The sequence below is a fragment of the Mus pahari genome, chromosome 17 (genome assembly GCF_900095145.1).
Source record: "Mus pahari chromosome 17, PAHARI_EIJ_v1.1, whole genome shotgun sequence".
NCBI classification, from domain to species: Eukaryota; Metazoa; Chordata; class Mammalia; order Rodentia; family Muridae; genus Mus; species Mus pahari.
This window is the reverse complement of record NC_034606.1, coordinates 53,712,102-53,727,476: the sequence shown is the minus strand read 5'-3', so window position 1 is coordinate 53,727,476 and position 15,375 is coordinate 53,712,102. Positions and strand designations below refer to the sequence as shown.

General features: G+C 48.1%; 1 protein-coding gene and 1 long non-coding RNA gene across 4 annotated transcripts in view; one reads left to right on the top strand and one right to left on the bottom strand.

The window, feature by feature from the left end:
- Positions 1 to 3,911: 3,911 nt before the first annotated feature.
- Positions 3,912 to 8,524, bottom strand: LOC115062422. Its single transcript, XR_003842385.1, has 3 exons — positions 8,409 to 8,524; positions 6,605 to 7,014; positions 3,912 to 4,024 (listed from the first exon to the last, which is right to left on the bottom strand). It is a non-coding gene; the product is annotated as an uncharacterized LOC115062422 (long non-coding RNA).
- Positions 8,525 to 8,760: 236 nt separating this feature from the next.
- Brd1 (bromodomain containing 1) overlaps positions 8,761 to 15,375 on the top strand; it is a 50,062-nt gene continuing 43,447 nt past the window's right edge. For 2 of the 3 annotated variants that reach the window (XR_003845455.1, XM_029547894.1), the window contains exons 1-2: positions 9,017 to 9,050; positions 12,225 to 13,605. Coding sequence is in view for 2 of the 3 variants with exons in the window: in XM_029547894.1 (XP_029403754.1) it covers positions 12,239 to 13,605 (1,367 nt within the window). In the remaining variant the exon portion in view is untranslated. Of the gene's footprint in view, positions 9,051 to 12,224; positions 13,606 to 15,375 lie in introns of all 3 variants that reach the window. The other variant, XM_021216382.1, reaches the window with a different exon arrangement.

Genomic DNA, 15,375 nt, shown 5'->3' with positions numbered 1-15,375 from the left:
GGCCTCGAACTCAGAAATCTGCCTGCCTCTGCCTCCCGAGTGCTGGGATTAAAGGTGTGGGCCACCACACCTGGCTCAGCCTGGCTTTTCTTTCTTTCTTTTTTTTTTTTTTAAAGATTTTATTTATTTATTATATGTGTTTACACTGTAGCTGTCTTCAGACACTCCAGAGAGGGCATCAGATTTTTCTTATGGATGGTTGTGAGCCACCATGTGGTTGCTGGGATTTGAACTCCGGACCTTCGGAAGAGCAGTCGGTGCTCTTAACCGCTGAGCCATCTCACCAGCCCTGTCTTCTGTTTTTAATTGGCTTGCTTTATTTATTTATTTATTTATTTATTTATTTATTTATTTATTTATATTTATGAGTACATGTAGCTGTCTTCAGACACACCAGAAGAGGGCATCAGATGCCCATTACATATGGTTGAGTCACAATGTGGTTGCTGGGAATTGAACTCAGGACCTCTGGAAGAGCAGTCAGTGCTCTTAACCACAGAGCCATCTCTCCAGCCCCAGTCTTCTGTTATTACATTCCTTCTTGAGTTTCCTTCAGCTAGTCCTTCTGTGTGTGACACATGTGTGCATATGCACACACAGAGACACACACATACACACATGCCATGCTTGCACAAGTTCATGTTCAAGAATCACTGAAGGAAAGACCGCAGACTCAAACAGTATACAAAGGCAAAGAGTGGTTTATTCTGCAGAAATTATCAGCATGCAGGGGTCAACCATTCATTAAAATGGTGATAACCTGAGGGGCTGATAGGCCCCCCTTTATACAGGGATAGGGGAAATTTCCAGAAAGATTAGGTAACCTCTAATATGATTGGTAGGGACAAAGCAGTGACATTAGGGCAATTTTGATTGGTTGCTAAGTTAGTTTTATTATGATTGGTGAGCCTTGAAGAGTTTCAGAAGCTAGCTCAGTTCTGGCCTTGATGTCCCTTCCAGCCAGGTGTCCCAGGAGTCGACTCAGTTCCAGGCTTATCCTCCCTAAGTCAGGGTGGTCATTGATTAAAGGCCCATTGTCAGCCGCTGCTCCTTCTGAGGAGCCCACTACTCTTCCTTGGGAATTGAAAAATTTTATTCCCAAGGTGTTTGGAGCTCATAATCTATGTGTGCCCACATGTGCAAAAGCACCTGTACACATGCGCAGAGACCAGAGAAGGGGATCAGTATTCTCTACCGTCTCTGTCTACTCTCCTGAGGCGGGCTTTTCTGAGAACCTGGAACTCTTGCCTGTTTTGATTTGATTTGATTTGATTTTTCTGGGCTAGGCTGGAAGCTAGAAAGCTTCAACAATCTTCCTGTCTGCCCCTAGAGCCCTGGTTTTACAGGCATTCGCGGGATGCAGGCTTGTCATGTGTGGGTGCTGAAATCTGGACTCTAGGCCTCCTGATTATGCAGCAAGCACCCTAACTGCTAAGTCATTGCTCCCACTTGTGTCTAGTGTAGCTCTGTTCATGGCGCGAGGTTCTCACAATCCCCCCATTGTTCCTCCATAATTAGATATTCTTTTTATTTGTTCTCATTCAATCTGAAGGACTCTCATTAAGTAGCGGATTCCTGGTGGACTGTTCTTTTCTTGAAGCAGTGCCCACAGCTTCCTGGTCTCAGTGGCTTCTGCTGAGGAGTGCTGTCACGGAGACCGCTCCTCGCTGCAGGCAGGGTATCAGCGTCCGGAGTCCACTTTGCAGATGCTTGGTGACCAGTTCAGAAGTTTATCTTTGACACATACACGGGTTCCTTGGGGTTTGTTCTCTGTGGACCCCACTAACCTTGAGTGTGCAGGTTCACGTCTCTGCTGTTTTTTGGGAAGTTTCTGCTATTGGATCTTCAAATATTTTCTCAGCTGCATGCTTCTTCTTGGTCTCCAGGACACAAAGCCTGACAAAAACTAGATTTATCTTTAATTGTTCTAACGAATCCCTAAGGTTATGTTCAATTTCTTTCCGTCTATCTTCTCTCTATTGTGCAGTTGGACATTTTTTATGACCTTATCCTCCAATTCAGAATCTAGACTCATTCCTATGTCATGTTTAATTTGCTATTAAATCTATCCAGTAAGTCTTCAAAAATGCCAGATTTTGGTTCATTGTATTTTTTTTTTTTTAGTTCTGTAATTTTCTTTTGGTCCTTTGGATAAAGAGTTTTTCCTGAGCTTTTCTCGTTGTTCATTTATCTCAAGGTAATTTGTAATGACTATTGGAAGTATTTTCGTGAAGGCTGCTTGACAGTCCCTGTCAGACAATTCCACATCTGATTCCCTTGTGTGGTCACTGGTTGATGATCTCTTCCTGTTCAGATTGTGAGCTCTGATTTGAGCCCTCTTCTAACAGTGATTGGACAGTTTGGGTTAGCGTTAGGAGACTGAATCCTACCTACCCGAGGCTTCCTGTCACTTAGCCAGGCCGTTGTCTTGTGTAGGTGAGGCTTCCTGGGCTGCTTGCTCCTCTGGGCTGTGGGTTCCTTGGCTTTCAGAGCCCTTGCCATGCTTTCCTGGTCTATTTTATGTAACCGGTGCCACGGGGCATCAAGTTAATTCTTTGGTGTTGCCTGGGAGAGAGGCACTTTTCATGCCGCCCAGAGTTGGTGGATGGGAGGCAGAGAAACGAGCTACTCACAGGTTTCTTCTGCCTTGTCTCTGGCTATCCTCTAGCTCAGTGTAGATCAGGAGAGTCTCAGAGAGTTCTGCCTTCCTCTTGTTCTTTTTTGTTTTTGTTTTTGTTTTTGTTTTGTTTTGTTTTGCAAGACAGGGTTTCTCTGTGTAGCCTGGGCTGTCCTGGAATTCATTCTGTAGACCAAGCTGGCCTCAAACTCAGTAATCTTCCTGCCTGTGCCTCCACCACCCTTCGTAGCTCCTGATGGATCTTTTGGATACTGATGGATCTGAGCAGTTGAGGTGTTTATCATTCAGAAGTACAGAGGCCCCAGGAATTGAGGCTGCCTTCATGGCGCACAGCTTTTGAAACAGAGCGGGCAGCTTCGTTAAAGGAGGTTTGTTGTCCCACCGTCTGGAGTCCAAAAGTCTGAAATGAGGGCCACACCCTCCTGGGTTTTCTAGCTCCTGGTGGCTGTCAGTCCTTCCGCACTCTTGGCTTTGTGGTAACTCTGCAGTCTTTGTCCCACTGTGCCTGGGTCTAAAATTTCCCCTTTCCCACAGGATATTAGGCACAGGAGTGGGGCCTGGTTTAATGATAGGACCTTGATTACACATGTGAAAACTGTTTCCAAACCAGGTCATGGTTCAGGACTTTTGATTGATTAAAACAGCTTTCTAAGAGACACACTTCTTCCTACTGTGGAGGGAGACAACAGAGCGATTTGGGGATGAAGGCTGAAGCCGAGCCTCCAGAGGGTTATAGCATCCTAGGGACCCATTGGGCTTCTTAGAGAAGATGCTCTGATGAGGAACGCCCCTCAGAAACCTACAAACATGACTCATACAACTCTAAAGCAAAGAAGTGTCAGGTATTTGTTTAACCACCAGTGAGCAAAGCCAGCACAGGATGGTAAAACCGCCTCATGAGACTGAAGAGCGGCATTTACAATGACTGACACAGAGCGTGTGTGAGTAGGCTTGCTAACCTAGATTACAAAGTAAAACTGTTGAGGCCCTTCAAGGGCCATCAGTCTGCCATTTTTCTATCATCTTTTCCCCTAGGCAAAAATAATTTTCTGTGTTTCACTATTGAATTTATTTGCACCCAGACAAGAAGCATTTAACTTAGCCATCTGTTTTCTGCTAGTTAAAAACCTACCTTGACTAACTTGTAAAAGACCATAATTAATGGTCCAGCAAGATGCATAACTTAGGAGTCAGACAATTCCCCTGGCAAGTCTGCTGGACAACACTCACCCTGCTGTTCAAAAAGACACATGCCACTTGTTTGCCTAATTGTAAATTCTAGAAAAGCTTTATTAGTTCCTACTTGTGATGATAATCTTCAAGGGTTATTGTCGTCCCGGGAAAGACAGTTTCCTTGTATGCTGACCTGCTTCATGCACACCGGCCCTGTAAGAAGAGGTGGCAATTAACGTGATGAACCTCCTTCTTAAGTGGTATATCTAAGCCACGAATTACACAAGACCAAGGCCGGAATATCAGCTCTGTTTGAAGATGTCATCATGAGGAATGTAGGACTGAGCATCAATTATGCCCAAGCTATGTTCTCATTTGCCTTTCTATCCCTTGATTAGGAAACTGAGCCAATCTATCTTCAAGTTTGCTTATAGCCTCTGTGTGTGATAGGGGCGTTTCATCCCCTCCCTGGCCTCAGTGGTTCCTGCCTTTCCAGACCATGTCTTTCTTTGTGTAGGGCTGGGCCTTTGCATGTCAGAGTACAGGGGCCTGGCCAGTGTGGGTGGGTCTAAGGGTGGTGTAGAGAAACACAGGTACTCCAAACCTTGTTCCTTTATGGTGGGCATGCCATGTGACTCATGAGAAAGACCTTAAAGGTCTTTTTTTTTTTTAATATAAATTTTTTGTTTTTAAAGATTTATTTATTTATTTATTTATTATATGTAAGTACACTGTAGCAGTCTTCAGACACTCCGGAAGAGGGCATCAGATCTTGTTACGGATGGTTATGAGCCACCATGTGGTTGCTGGGATTTGAACTCCGGACCTTCGGAAGAGGAGTCGGGTGCTCTTATCTACTGAGCCATCTCACCAGCCCCGACCTTAAATGTAAGGCATTGGTAACATACAGAATTAGAGTTCCCAGTGAAGGGGACAACTGATTTCTATTATAATTATGTAAATCATTCTGTTTTTGTTAAGAAGAAAGGTTATAAGCCAGACATGGTAGCAAATACCAGTGATCTCAGCACTTTGGAGGCAGGGGCAGGAGGGCTAAGTTAAAAGCTCGTATAGGCTACACATAGCGAGTCCTAGGCTAACCAGGACAGCCAGATTCTGCCGAAAAACAAAAGAGTAAGCATTTATGGTGGTCAATATTATCAACTTTACAGGTTCTGTCTTTACCTAGGAGACAAACCTCTGGGCAGGACAGTGAGAGAGAGTCTAGATCAGGGTAAGGAAGATGGAAAGACCCACCCCTAACTGTAGGAGGCACCAGTCCATTGGCTGGGGGCACTAAATAAAACTGTTTTAACTGTTTGACTGTGGGTGTAGTATGACTAGCTTCCCTCCCATGATGCCTTGCACCTTTAAACAGTGAACCCAAGTAAGCTCTTTCATCCTTAAGTTGCTTTTGTGTTGTTTTTTGTTTTTTTTTTTAAATTTTTTTTTTTTTTTTTTTCGAGACAGGGTTTCTCTGTATAGCTCTGGCTGTCCTGGAACTCACTCTGTAGACCAGGCTGGCCTCGAACTCAGAAATCTGCCTGCCTCTGCGTGTGCCGCAGGCTTATGTTGCTTTTGTTATTTTGTTACAGCAGCAAGAAAGGAAATCAATGCAACACTGTAACAAACATCCGGTGGAAAAAAAAAGAATATACTGCTACATGAGGCATTTCTTTTGTTTTGTGAGAACACAGTTAAAAAAATGTTTTATTTTTAATTTAATTTAATTAATTAATTAATTTTTTTTTTCTCGAGACAGGGTTTCTCTGTGTAGCCCTGGCTGTCCTGGAACTCACTCTGTAGACCAGGTTGGCCTGGAACTCAGAAATCCACCTGCCTCTGCCTCTCAAGTGCTGGGATTAAAGGCATGTGCCACCACTGCCCAGTTCCTATCTTTTTCTTACATTTGAAAGATGTGAGTCACATTTTATGTTTTATAAATTTTGACATTAAATATTATATATTTAAACATTATAATCCATTTTCTTTGGATTCTAAAATGTGTTAATTAAACAATGTAAGAACATCACGTGTTTGCATTTCCTGTTGCCTTTTCTCTTTATAGGTGCAACAGTTTGTCTGAGACTTTTGATACTATCTGACATTAACAGTCCAAACTGGTTTCCTGGCTGAAATCCATGTCTTGCTACGAAATTCACTTTTAACTTTGCTAACATGTATCTTTTAGTCATTTTTAAAGATATTTGTTTCAGTAAACTTGACCATATATGGGCGATGAGTCCATCTTTCTTGTGCTGTCTCATTTGAACACTAGTTTCTACTGTCTTGTGAATTCTAGGTTCAATTCTTTTAGAATTTTAGTTAATTCCTCCTACAAATATTATCTGAGTCATCATAAAGAAGGTCCTTCCAGAAGGCAGTGGATGCCTTTAATCCCAGCACTCAGGAGGCAGAGGAAGCAGAGCTCTGTGAGTTGAGGCCAGCCTCGTCTACAGAGGGAGTTCCAGGACAGCCAGGGCTACACAGTAAAACCCTGTCTTGGAAAAACCAAAAAACCAAACCAAAACAACAAAACCAAAAAAAAAACCCCAAACCAAACCAAACAAAAAGAAAAAAAAAACAAAGCAAAAATGAAGGCCCTTCCTCTGGTAGCTTTTCAGTTGCTTTAACCCTTGCAGTTGCAGTTTGTCTTGGTCTCGTGCCAGTCTGTGGGATCACTGTAGCCTACTAAGAATGACTTAACCTGAGAAGTGCCCCCGTCCCTCAGTTCTTCCTGCTCCTGAAGGTGCTGTGTCTTTTCATCTTTGGTTTTCTGAGATAGTGTCTTACCTTTGATCCGTGTGGTGGGAGGGCCTTCCCTTGTTGGTTTGCATTTAGTTTTCCTGAGGTAGAGAGAAGGTTGAGGGCTCATCTTGCTTGTTCTTCATGGTCCTGGCATGCTTACATTCAGAAGAGTGGACTTCTGTAGAGGAGGCAGCATTTGCAGTTCCTGGCTTTGTGGCAGATGCTTTCAGGCTTCACAGGGTACTCCTACCATGGCTCAGTGGTGTGCGTGAAGAGAATACTAGCCAAACATGAGGCCTTGCTCGGGAGTGGCTCCAGAATTAACTCACCCTTAAAGACTATTTTTCATGCAGGGCAATTGCCTTTACTTTAATCCCAGGACTCTGGAGGCAGAGGCAGGTAAATCTCTTGAGTTCAAGGCCAGTCTGCTCTACAGAGGAAGTTCAGGGAGAGGCCTTGTATTGAAAAACAAAACAAACAACAACAAAATGAGTATTTTCCAGCTCACAGTTTGGCTGCAGTGGGATACAAGTAGTGGCCAGTCAAGAGCTGGGACACACAGATGAGCAAGTCTGCCTTGTCCCAATAACCGACTGGTGCCACATCCTGAGCTGTGAACCTGCTCTGCATGTCATGGGGAGGAGAGCAGCTCTGTTCATGAGTGAATAGCTCCTTTGTCTAAATGAGGGGTCCAGGCTAATATCATGGGCACATAACTAGTGGTTCATTACCATGACACCTGTCATAAGCCTTCCAAGGCAATCAGAGAACCACCTAGTCTTCACTCCATCTCAGAATATTTAGAGCTAAATCTCATAATGGAAATTCTCTAGAAGCCACTAACTTTTAAACAAAAGTAGAGGGAACAAGCTGGAGAGTAAGATCAGTGTCTCTAAGCACCAACCCACCAGGGCCTTGATTTCAAAACCTTCAAGCCTTTTACAGCGGAGGTTCTCAACCTGTGGGTCACAACCCGTTTGGTCCTGCATATCAAATATTTACATTCATAACAGTATCGAAAATTATAGTTATGAAGTAGAAGTGAAAGAATTTGATGGCTGGAGGCCACCACAGCATTGATCAGCAGCAATAGGGATGTTGTGTTACCAGTTCCTAGGTAGGGACATCAGTGCTTAACTGCCTCTCTTGCTCTTGCCTCAATGCTTGTAAGAGGAAGGCCTAAGTCACATCACGGGTGGTGGTCCATGCCTTTAGAGAGGCAGATCTCTGTCTACATTGTTACAGACAGTCAGAATTACATAGTGAGAGTCTGTCTCAAAACAACAAAACCAAAAATCAGGCAACCAACCAACCAAACCAGCAAAAAAAAAAAAAGGAAGGAAGGAAAGAAGAAGAAAGGAAGCAAAGCAAAGCGTGAGTTGGAGGTGCGCCCCCAAACCTGGCTGCCCCATAGTTTCTGAGATCCTCACTACTTGTCCTAGTCACTAGTCATCCACCATTCCTTCCCATACCCTCCTCTACCCAACCACCGACCTCGTGCCCTTGTTAATGTCTTTCTAGTGCCACCTTAGGGTTCTCCAGCCCTAGCCGTTTATTCCTCAAAGGGATCCAGCCTAATTTGGTGACCCTCCATCACGGTCCTCGTTTCCCTTCCCTCCTAACTCATCTTCCGTGAACCACCCTGGTTACCGGACACTATCAGAACCCCACTTCTTCCCCTTAGGATGCATTTCTCTCTCTCTCTTTTTAATTAGATATTTTCTTCATTTACATTTCAAATGCTATCCCGAAGGTCCCCTATACCCTCCCCTCCCCCCGCCCAGGATGCATCTCTTGATTCTCTCAAGAACCACTCCCTTGGAAAGCACGCACTCTCAGGAAACTCCACCTGGCTCTATAGGGTCAGCATTCTCGCTCTACTCTGTGCCATTGACTTCATAGTAAACACCATCCATCTGGTTACTCTTCTCTTACAGCAGCAGTCCTTCCGTCCTCGGGAGCCCTGGCCTGTCTCCCCCAGAACTCTCCTCCTAGTCACCCCACTCTTTAGCACTCCTCCCCGCTCCGGATCCCCACCCTAACTCCCCGAGAGCCACCCTTCCTGGTCACCCCACTCTCTCCTTCGCATCCCGCCCCGCCCCCTTATCCCAGCTTGGCGCGGCGCGCGTCATGGCGGCGGCGGGCGGGGCGCGTCTCGCACGCAGCGCGCCGGGCGGAGCGCTCGCCGCATTGTTTGCTTCGCTGGGGAGCGAGCAGCGCCTCGGCCGGCGTCCGAGCAGCTCCGAGTCCGCGTCCTCCGCCCGGCCGGGCCCCGAGCCGGCCTCAGCCGGCCGTGCCGGCGCCGCCGACCCCGCCCGAGCCGCGGCGCCCTGCGGGCCCGGAGCCGCTGGCCGAGCGCGCCCCGGAGCCCGGCGGGGCACGGCTGCGCGGCCGTTGGCGGAGGAGCCGCGGCGCCATTAGCGCCGCCTCGGCCGCGCCGGCCTCCGCGCTCGCCCGCCCGCCGGGCTCCCGCGGCCGCGGCGCCCCGAAGGTGAGTGTCTGGCGGTCGCCGTTCGCCGCCCGCCTCGCCGGCCGGGGCGGAGGTGCAGGCGCCATGTTTGGAGGCGGCAGCGGCGGCTCCGCATTGTCCGCGGGCGGGGAGGCCGGAGAGTTGGGGCGGCGAGGCCCGGAGGCCGTGAGGCCTGGCGGGCGCGGGAGCCGGAGGGACCGAGAAGGCCGGGCGGACGTGCGCCGCCGTGAGCCGGCGCGGCCGGGGACGCCGGAGATCGGTGCCGGCGGCTCGCCGGAGAGGCCGGGTCCGGGAGGCGAGGCCACCGCGAGATCGCGGAGGCGGAGGCCGCAGCCGGGTGGGGGCGGAGAGGGACACGGAGGCCGCGGCGGGGTCGGGGAGACAGGAGTAGAAGGAGGCCGCCGCGGCGCGGGAGGCGCGGCCAAGAGAATGGAGCGATCGGCAGGGCTCAGGAGGCGGGGAGGCCGCCGGGCCGGGCGGGCGGGCTCTGGGCGGCTCGGCTGTCTGGGCGGCTGCGGCGACCGCGGGGCCGGGCGTCGGACGACAGCGGAGGAGGCGGAAGGCCTGGGGTCTCGTGGCGTCTGCCCACGTCCTCGCCCCGTAGCCTTGGCGGTGCGGAGCGGGTCGCATTATGTAACCGATAGGTCCGATCTATTTTGCCAAGACAGGAAACTCCCTTGAAGAGGGACGGGCTCCGAAGATTTCCTAAGTCGAGCGGGGCCTGGTATCTCCGGAGCAAGCCCGCAGCTCCGCCACAACTCCGTGGATGTGTGCAGGAAACGCCGAGAAAGGAACGCGCGTGCGCGGCTTTCTTGGGCCTTTAGGAGAGAAGCAACTTTCCTGTGTGCTTAATTTGCAGAAAACACAGCTCCTCATGGTGCCCTGCAGTTGTGACACACTTACACATACCTAGGAAACCGCCCCCCATTCATGGAGGACATTCACTCCACCCAGCTGCGACTGTTTTAGAGTATCTGTCATCTGGTAACATGAAGTTACAGAATTTCCCTCTTACTTAGTTACTGTTTTATCGCACTGTCTTGTTTACTCTCCGGATGGTCACCTTAGAGTAAGGTGTGTCTCTTTCCTGTGTGCTTGCACAGTGAGGGGTGGAAGCTCGGAAGAGTTTAAATGGCTTGTCCACAAACCGGGCAGGAAGTGAACAAAGCTGATTTTGAGCATGGAGCCTTTCCCCTCTTTTTGCCAGCAAAGCTTTTTAGGATGCGTTTAGCCCAGTGATTTCTGGAGCAGCATGCTTATTGCCTTTGCTGATTCCTCCATGGAGAGATGCTTGTTTCTGCATAGAGCCAGAGGGGCAAAGTGCTGGGTATATGGAAATGAGGAAGTAGATGAGATTGTTGGTCACTGTGCCGGGCAGTACTGCTACATGTTCGCTTTCCCCTGGTCACATTACGTTTTCAAATTACAGAGTAGCTGTGGCCATTAAGTATTAGGTTCAGTTCTTGTAGAAAAGTGGTTTAAAGACAGACCTTCTGTGCCACTAGAAGAATGTGGGATTTGACAGGCTGGTTACAGTACTTTACTGGAGAGGAGAAAATTACATGTTTGTCTTTAATCTGGGAGCTGTTGCTTCTGCCTGCTTCAGTAGGGAATTGTGAAGCATCCGGGGTGCACCGTGGTTCTTTCTGGGCAGAATCTGGTGCTGACACCTGGATTTGGACCTATCTCTCCTCAGAGATGTGGCTAGAGGCTTGGGGCTGGCTAGGGTTGCTTTGACAGTTCCCTGAGAATGCAGTGTAGAGTAGGCACCTGGAAGGCAAGCCTCAGAAGCAGGTGCATTGGGGGCTGGCTGACTACAGTCTTCATCATCTTCTTGTTCATAGAGAGTATCTATAGAATGGCTTTCTGCAGCCCGTAATGTCTGCCTTTAAAATTGCATTGTAGAGATTTCCTTTTGGGACTTAAAACATGAAGTCTGCTCTTTGAGGGCTTTTCCCAGAAACTAGTAAGATAACTATGAGTTGTGATTTCATGCTTCCTGGAGAGCCCTTCCTCTGGACTATCCTCATATTTCAACTTGGTATATTCGGGAGTCAGTCTAACTTTACTTCTGTCAGTAAATTGGGTTTGTTTGGCTGGAGGAGTGTGAGCGAGTGCTCCTGACCCTTGATGTTCCATGTGCTCATTCTGCTTGACTAGTGGTCCAGAGTGGGCCTGTCTGCTCTAAGGTCCATGGACACCACATCATGTCAGAACTCACCACAAGGAATAGGAATATATAGGCTGTTAGCTTCCTGGATTTGCCCATCCTGGAAATGAGCAAATCTCTGCATTGAAGTTTTCAGGCGTGTGAACCGGAGATAAAGGGTGGCAGGGAGGACTCTGCAGGCTGTGGTTTTCAGGAACCCATCCTTTCTTTGGAGCAAGAGCTGAGCATTTTGAGGTGCATCATGAAGAGAGCAGAGATGTCACTTGATGATCTTGCCCACTGCTAGGTTTGCTTGAAGAGTATGTCGCTGAGCACACGCCAGGTCCTGGCCTAATGAGAGGGAAAGCAGGCGGTGCCCACGGCAGTTTCCAAGGTGTTCACTGCTGAGGCGTCCTGAAAGCTACACTGGGCTCTTGGGCAAAAAAATCCCACAGATCAGCTCAGCGTTCCCTTTAGTCCTGTGTAGGATGTGTTTGTGGAAAGAATGGACTACTTTATGCTGTTGAGTTATGGAAGTTTCTGCCACCCAGCAGGAAAGTTCCCAGGAACTCTCTGCTGGGCAGTAGTGAGAAAGAAAGGAGATTGCTAAGAGTAGGTGGCCGCTTTGTGGCCACAGGTCATAGTCTCTGTGCTGTGAAGTCTGTCAGGAAAACAGTCTATACTTCTGGGGGAGAGGCTGGCTCTTAACTCTGGAGACTCTGGTGCCGATTGGAGCTTACTTTTGGCTTGGTCTAAAGAGGTGACTTGTGGGTGGAATGCACCTGTGCCCTAGCTATTCAGCAGGAATCCTGAGGGCTGCAGCTTCCTGCTGTCTCCCTGCCTTATCTGCCCCTTTACCTGGGTGTGGTGAGGGAGAGGCTGGCTGAAATGTGAGACATTGTTTGGAAGTCAATGTCTTCAGGGGCTTTAAACTCTGAGCTTTGTTTGTGGGGTGATTTGTTAATGCGATCCAAGCATAGTTTGTACTTTTCTGAAGGCTTCTGTTATCCTGCATGGAGTTAACTTTTCCTTTGACTTTATTTTAGGTAATCATTGCCAAATGAGGAGGAAAGGACGATGTCATCGAGGTTCTGCAGCGAGGCATCCTTCTTCCCCGTGCAGTATTAAACACTCCCCCACTCGAGAAACACTGACATACGCACAAGCTCAAAGGATGGTGGAGATAGAAATCGAAGGGCGCTTGCATCGGATCAGTATTTTTGATCCCTTGGAGATCATACTAGAAGATGACCTCACTGCTCAAGAAATGAGTGAATGCAACAGTAATAAGGAGAACAGTGAGAGGCCACCTGTTTGCTTAAGAACTAAGCGTCACAAAAACAACAGAGTCAAAAAGAAAAATGAAGTCCTGCCTAGCACCCACGGCACACCGGCTTCAGCCAGTGCCCTTCCCGAGCCTAAGGTGCGGATTGTGGAGTACAGTCCTCCCTCTGCACCCAGGAGGCCCCCTGTGTACTACAAGTTCATCGAGAAGTCAGCCGAGGAGCTGGACAACGAGGTAGAGTATGACATGGACGAGGAAGACTATGCCTGGCTAGAGATCATCAATGAGAAGCGGAAGGGCGACTGTGTCTCTGCCGTGTCACAGAATATGTTTGAGTTCCTGATGGATCGCTTCGAGAAGGAGTCTTACTGTGAGAACCAGAAGCAGGGTGAGCAGCAGTCCTTGATAGATGAGGACGCTGTTTGCTGCATCTGCATGGACGGGGAGTGCCAGAACAGCAACGTTATACTCTTCTGTGACATGTGCAACCTGGCTGTGCACCAGGAGTGCTACGGGGTGCCCTACATCCCTGAGGGCCAGTGGCTTTGCCGCCACTGCCTGCAGTCTCGGGCCCGCCCTGCGGATTGTGTGCTGTGCCCGAATAAGGGCGGTGCCTTCAAAAAGACAGACGATGACCGCTGGGGCCACGTGGTATGTGCCCTGTGGATCCCAGAGGTTGGGTTTGCCAACACCGTATTCATTGAGCCCATTGATGGTGTGAGGAACATACCTCCTGCCCGGTGGAAACTGACATGCTACCTCTGTAAGCAGAAAGGTGTGGGTGCCTGCATTCAGTGCCACAAAGCAAATTGCTACACAGCATTCCATGTGACATGTGCCCAGAAGGCTGGCCTGTACATGAAGATGGAGCCTGTGAAGGAGCTGACTGGAGGCAGCGCCACATTCTCTGTCAGAAAGACTGCTTACTGTGATGTCCACACCCCTCCAGGCTGTACCCGGAGGCCGTTGAACATTTATGGAGATGTTGAAATGAAAAATGGTGTGTGTCGAAAAGAAAGCTCAGTCAAAACGGTCAGGTCTACATCCAAGGTCAGGAAAAAAGCAAAAAAGGCTAAGAAAACACTGACTGAGCCCTGTGCGGTCCTGCCGACCGTGTGCGCTCCGTATATCCCCCCTCAGAGGTAAGTGCATCTGAGCTTCTGGCTCAGATGGGCATGGAGGGAAAGACTTGATGGAGGACACAAATCAGGGCCCGTGGGAGTCCTGCCATACCTCTGTCCCATCTCCTGATAGTCTGTGTCCTAAGCCGTAACCTCTTTTTTGCTAGCTACTGTGGAGTGGGGCATAAATGTAAGAAGGCACAGATTGGGGTAATTTAAAGTTGTCACCTGTTGGCCTGGAATATAAGGTAGGTACACTCATGGGAGCGACAGCCACACTAGTATTCATTCAACCCAGGGTTTCTGGACTTAATAACATCCTAAGTTTTGTTTCTATCTATAAAGCCGTTAAACTCCCTTATTACCAGATTTTAGGACCTTGTGTGAAAGCATCCGGTTGGGAAAGTGAACTACCACCTCAGTAGGGTGACCTTTGAGGTGAGGTTAGAACAGGAGCTGCTTGTCAGCAGGCAGACGGTGGTCTGTCTTCTACCTGCCATGCACTCACAGGGATCCTCTGTCTGTCTCCCAAACGCTCCCACCATACTTGACACATTGTATGTTTTTGGTGGGAGGACTTGTCCTCTGTGCAGTTTAGGGACTGCTTCAGCTTCTTCAGTCTGCACTGGGCTGCCCTCTCTCCTTGGGTCTTCTCGACTACTACTACTCCGTGGAATGCTGTTTTTGTTCCATTATTTCAAAAAATGTTCCTTTTCACATCATAGCCTGAGGATGCCAAGTGAATTCACTCTTGTATCTGTTTGAACCCTTTTTTGAGCCTTAAGGAAGTAATTTTCTGTGACAGGGGTATGGGCTTTTAGTTGGGTCAGGTTTGTAAAGCCCCAAGAAGATGAAATTCATGTGAAGTAGACAGCTGCCCTAAAGCAACTCCCATGGGTATTACTGTAAACTGCTCCGTAAAAACGTTCATTCTGCAGCGTATTGGTAGACAGATTTCAGAGGGGTTTTTTGGGGGTGGGTGTTGAGATCAGGTCTCTGTATCTTTGGCTGTTTTAGAATGCCTGTAGGCCAGGCTGTCATGGAACTCCATCCGCCTGTCTCTGCCTCCTGAGTGTGCTAGGATTGAAGACACGAGCCACCACCAGCACTGGCTCAGAACCTATCTTTAACATAGTGAATATTAGTTTTTTTGTATTACTTTCTTATGAATGTCTGGTTTGAAGAAATTAATCATTCTTACTAGCATGTTGTGATTGATTACATGATGGAGTTGGGTAGCAACTGCCTTTGTATTAGAGTTTTAAATGGGTAAATAAATGCTTTTTGTTTTTATAGACCTATACCTGCTACTTATAGTCAGTGAATCAAAAACAGAGGTCTTGTGATTGTAACCCCTTGTTCAGAGAAGAGTCCTGTTAGAGCCAGCATGCCTGACTTCTGAGCCTATAGAGGCAGAAAGGACAGGGCTATATGAAGACCTTCTGCTCAGGAAAGTTCAGCTTTACCAAAATTGAAGTCAGTGAAACAGCAGTCTGTCGTTGTTTTCTCTGGAGTGCCAAATACTATGTGTTCCAGGGGATGGGTGCGATTCTGCACCCTGGCCTGTGGTGCCTGATGTTCAGGTTTTGGAACATGAAAGCTGCCAGGTGGGTGGGACTTGCAAGGAGGATCTGCTGTGAGAACAAAGACCGTGGAGGAAAGAAAGAACTTGAAGCTTTAAAAAATCTTCCAGGGTCTGCTGTAGAATTCGACATTCTACTTTCTTTGTGCATTGTGGCCTGTGTTTTCTTCCCCAGACAAGGTCTTTTTTTTTTTTTTTTTTTTTAATTT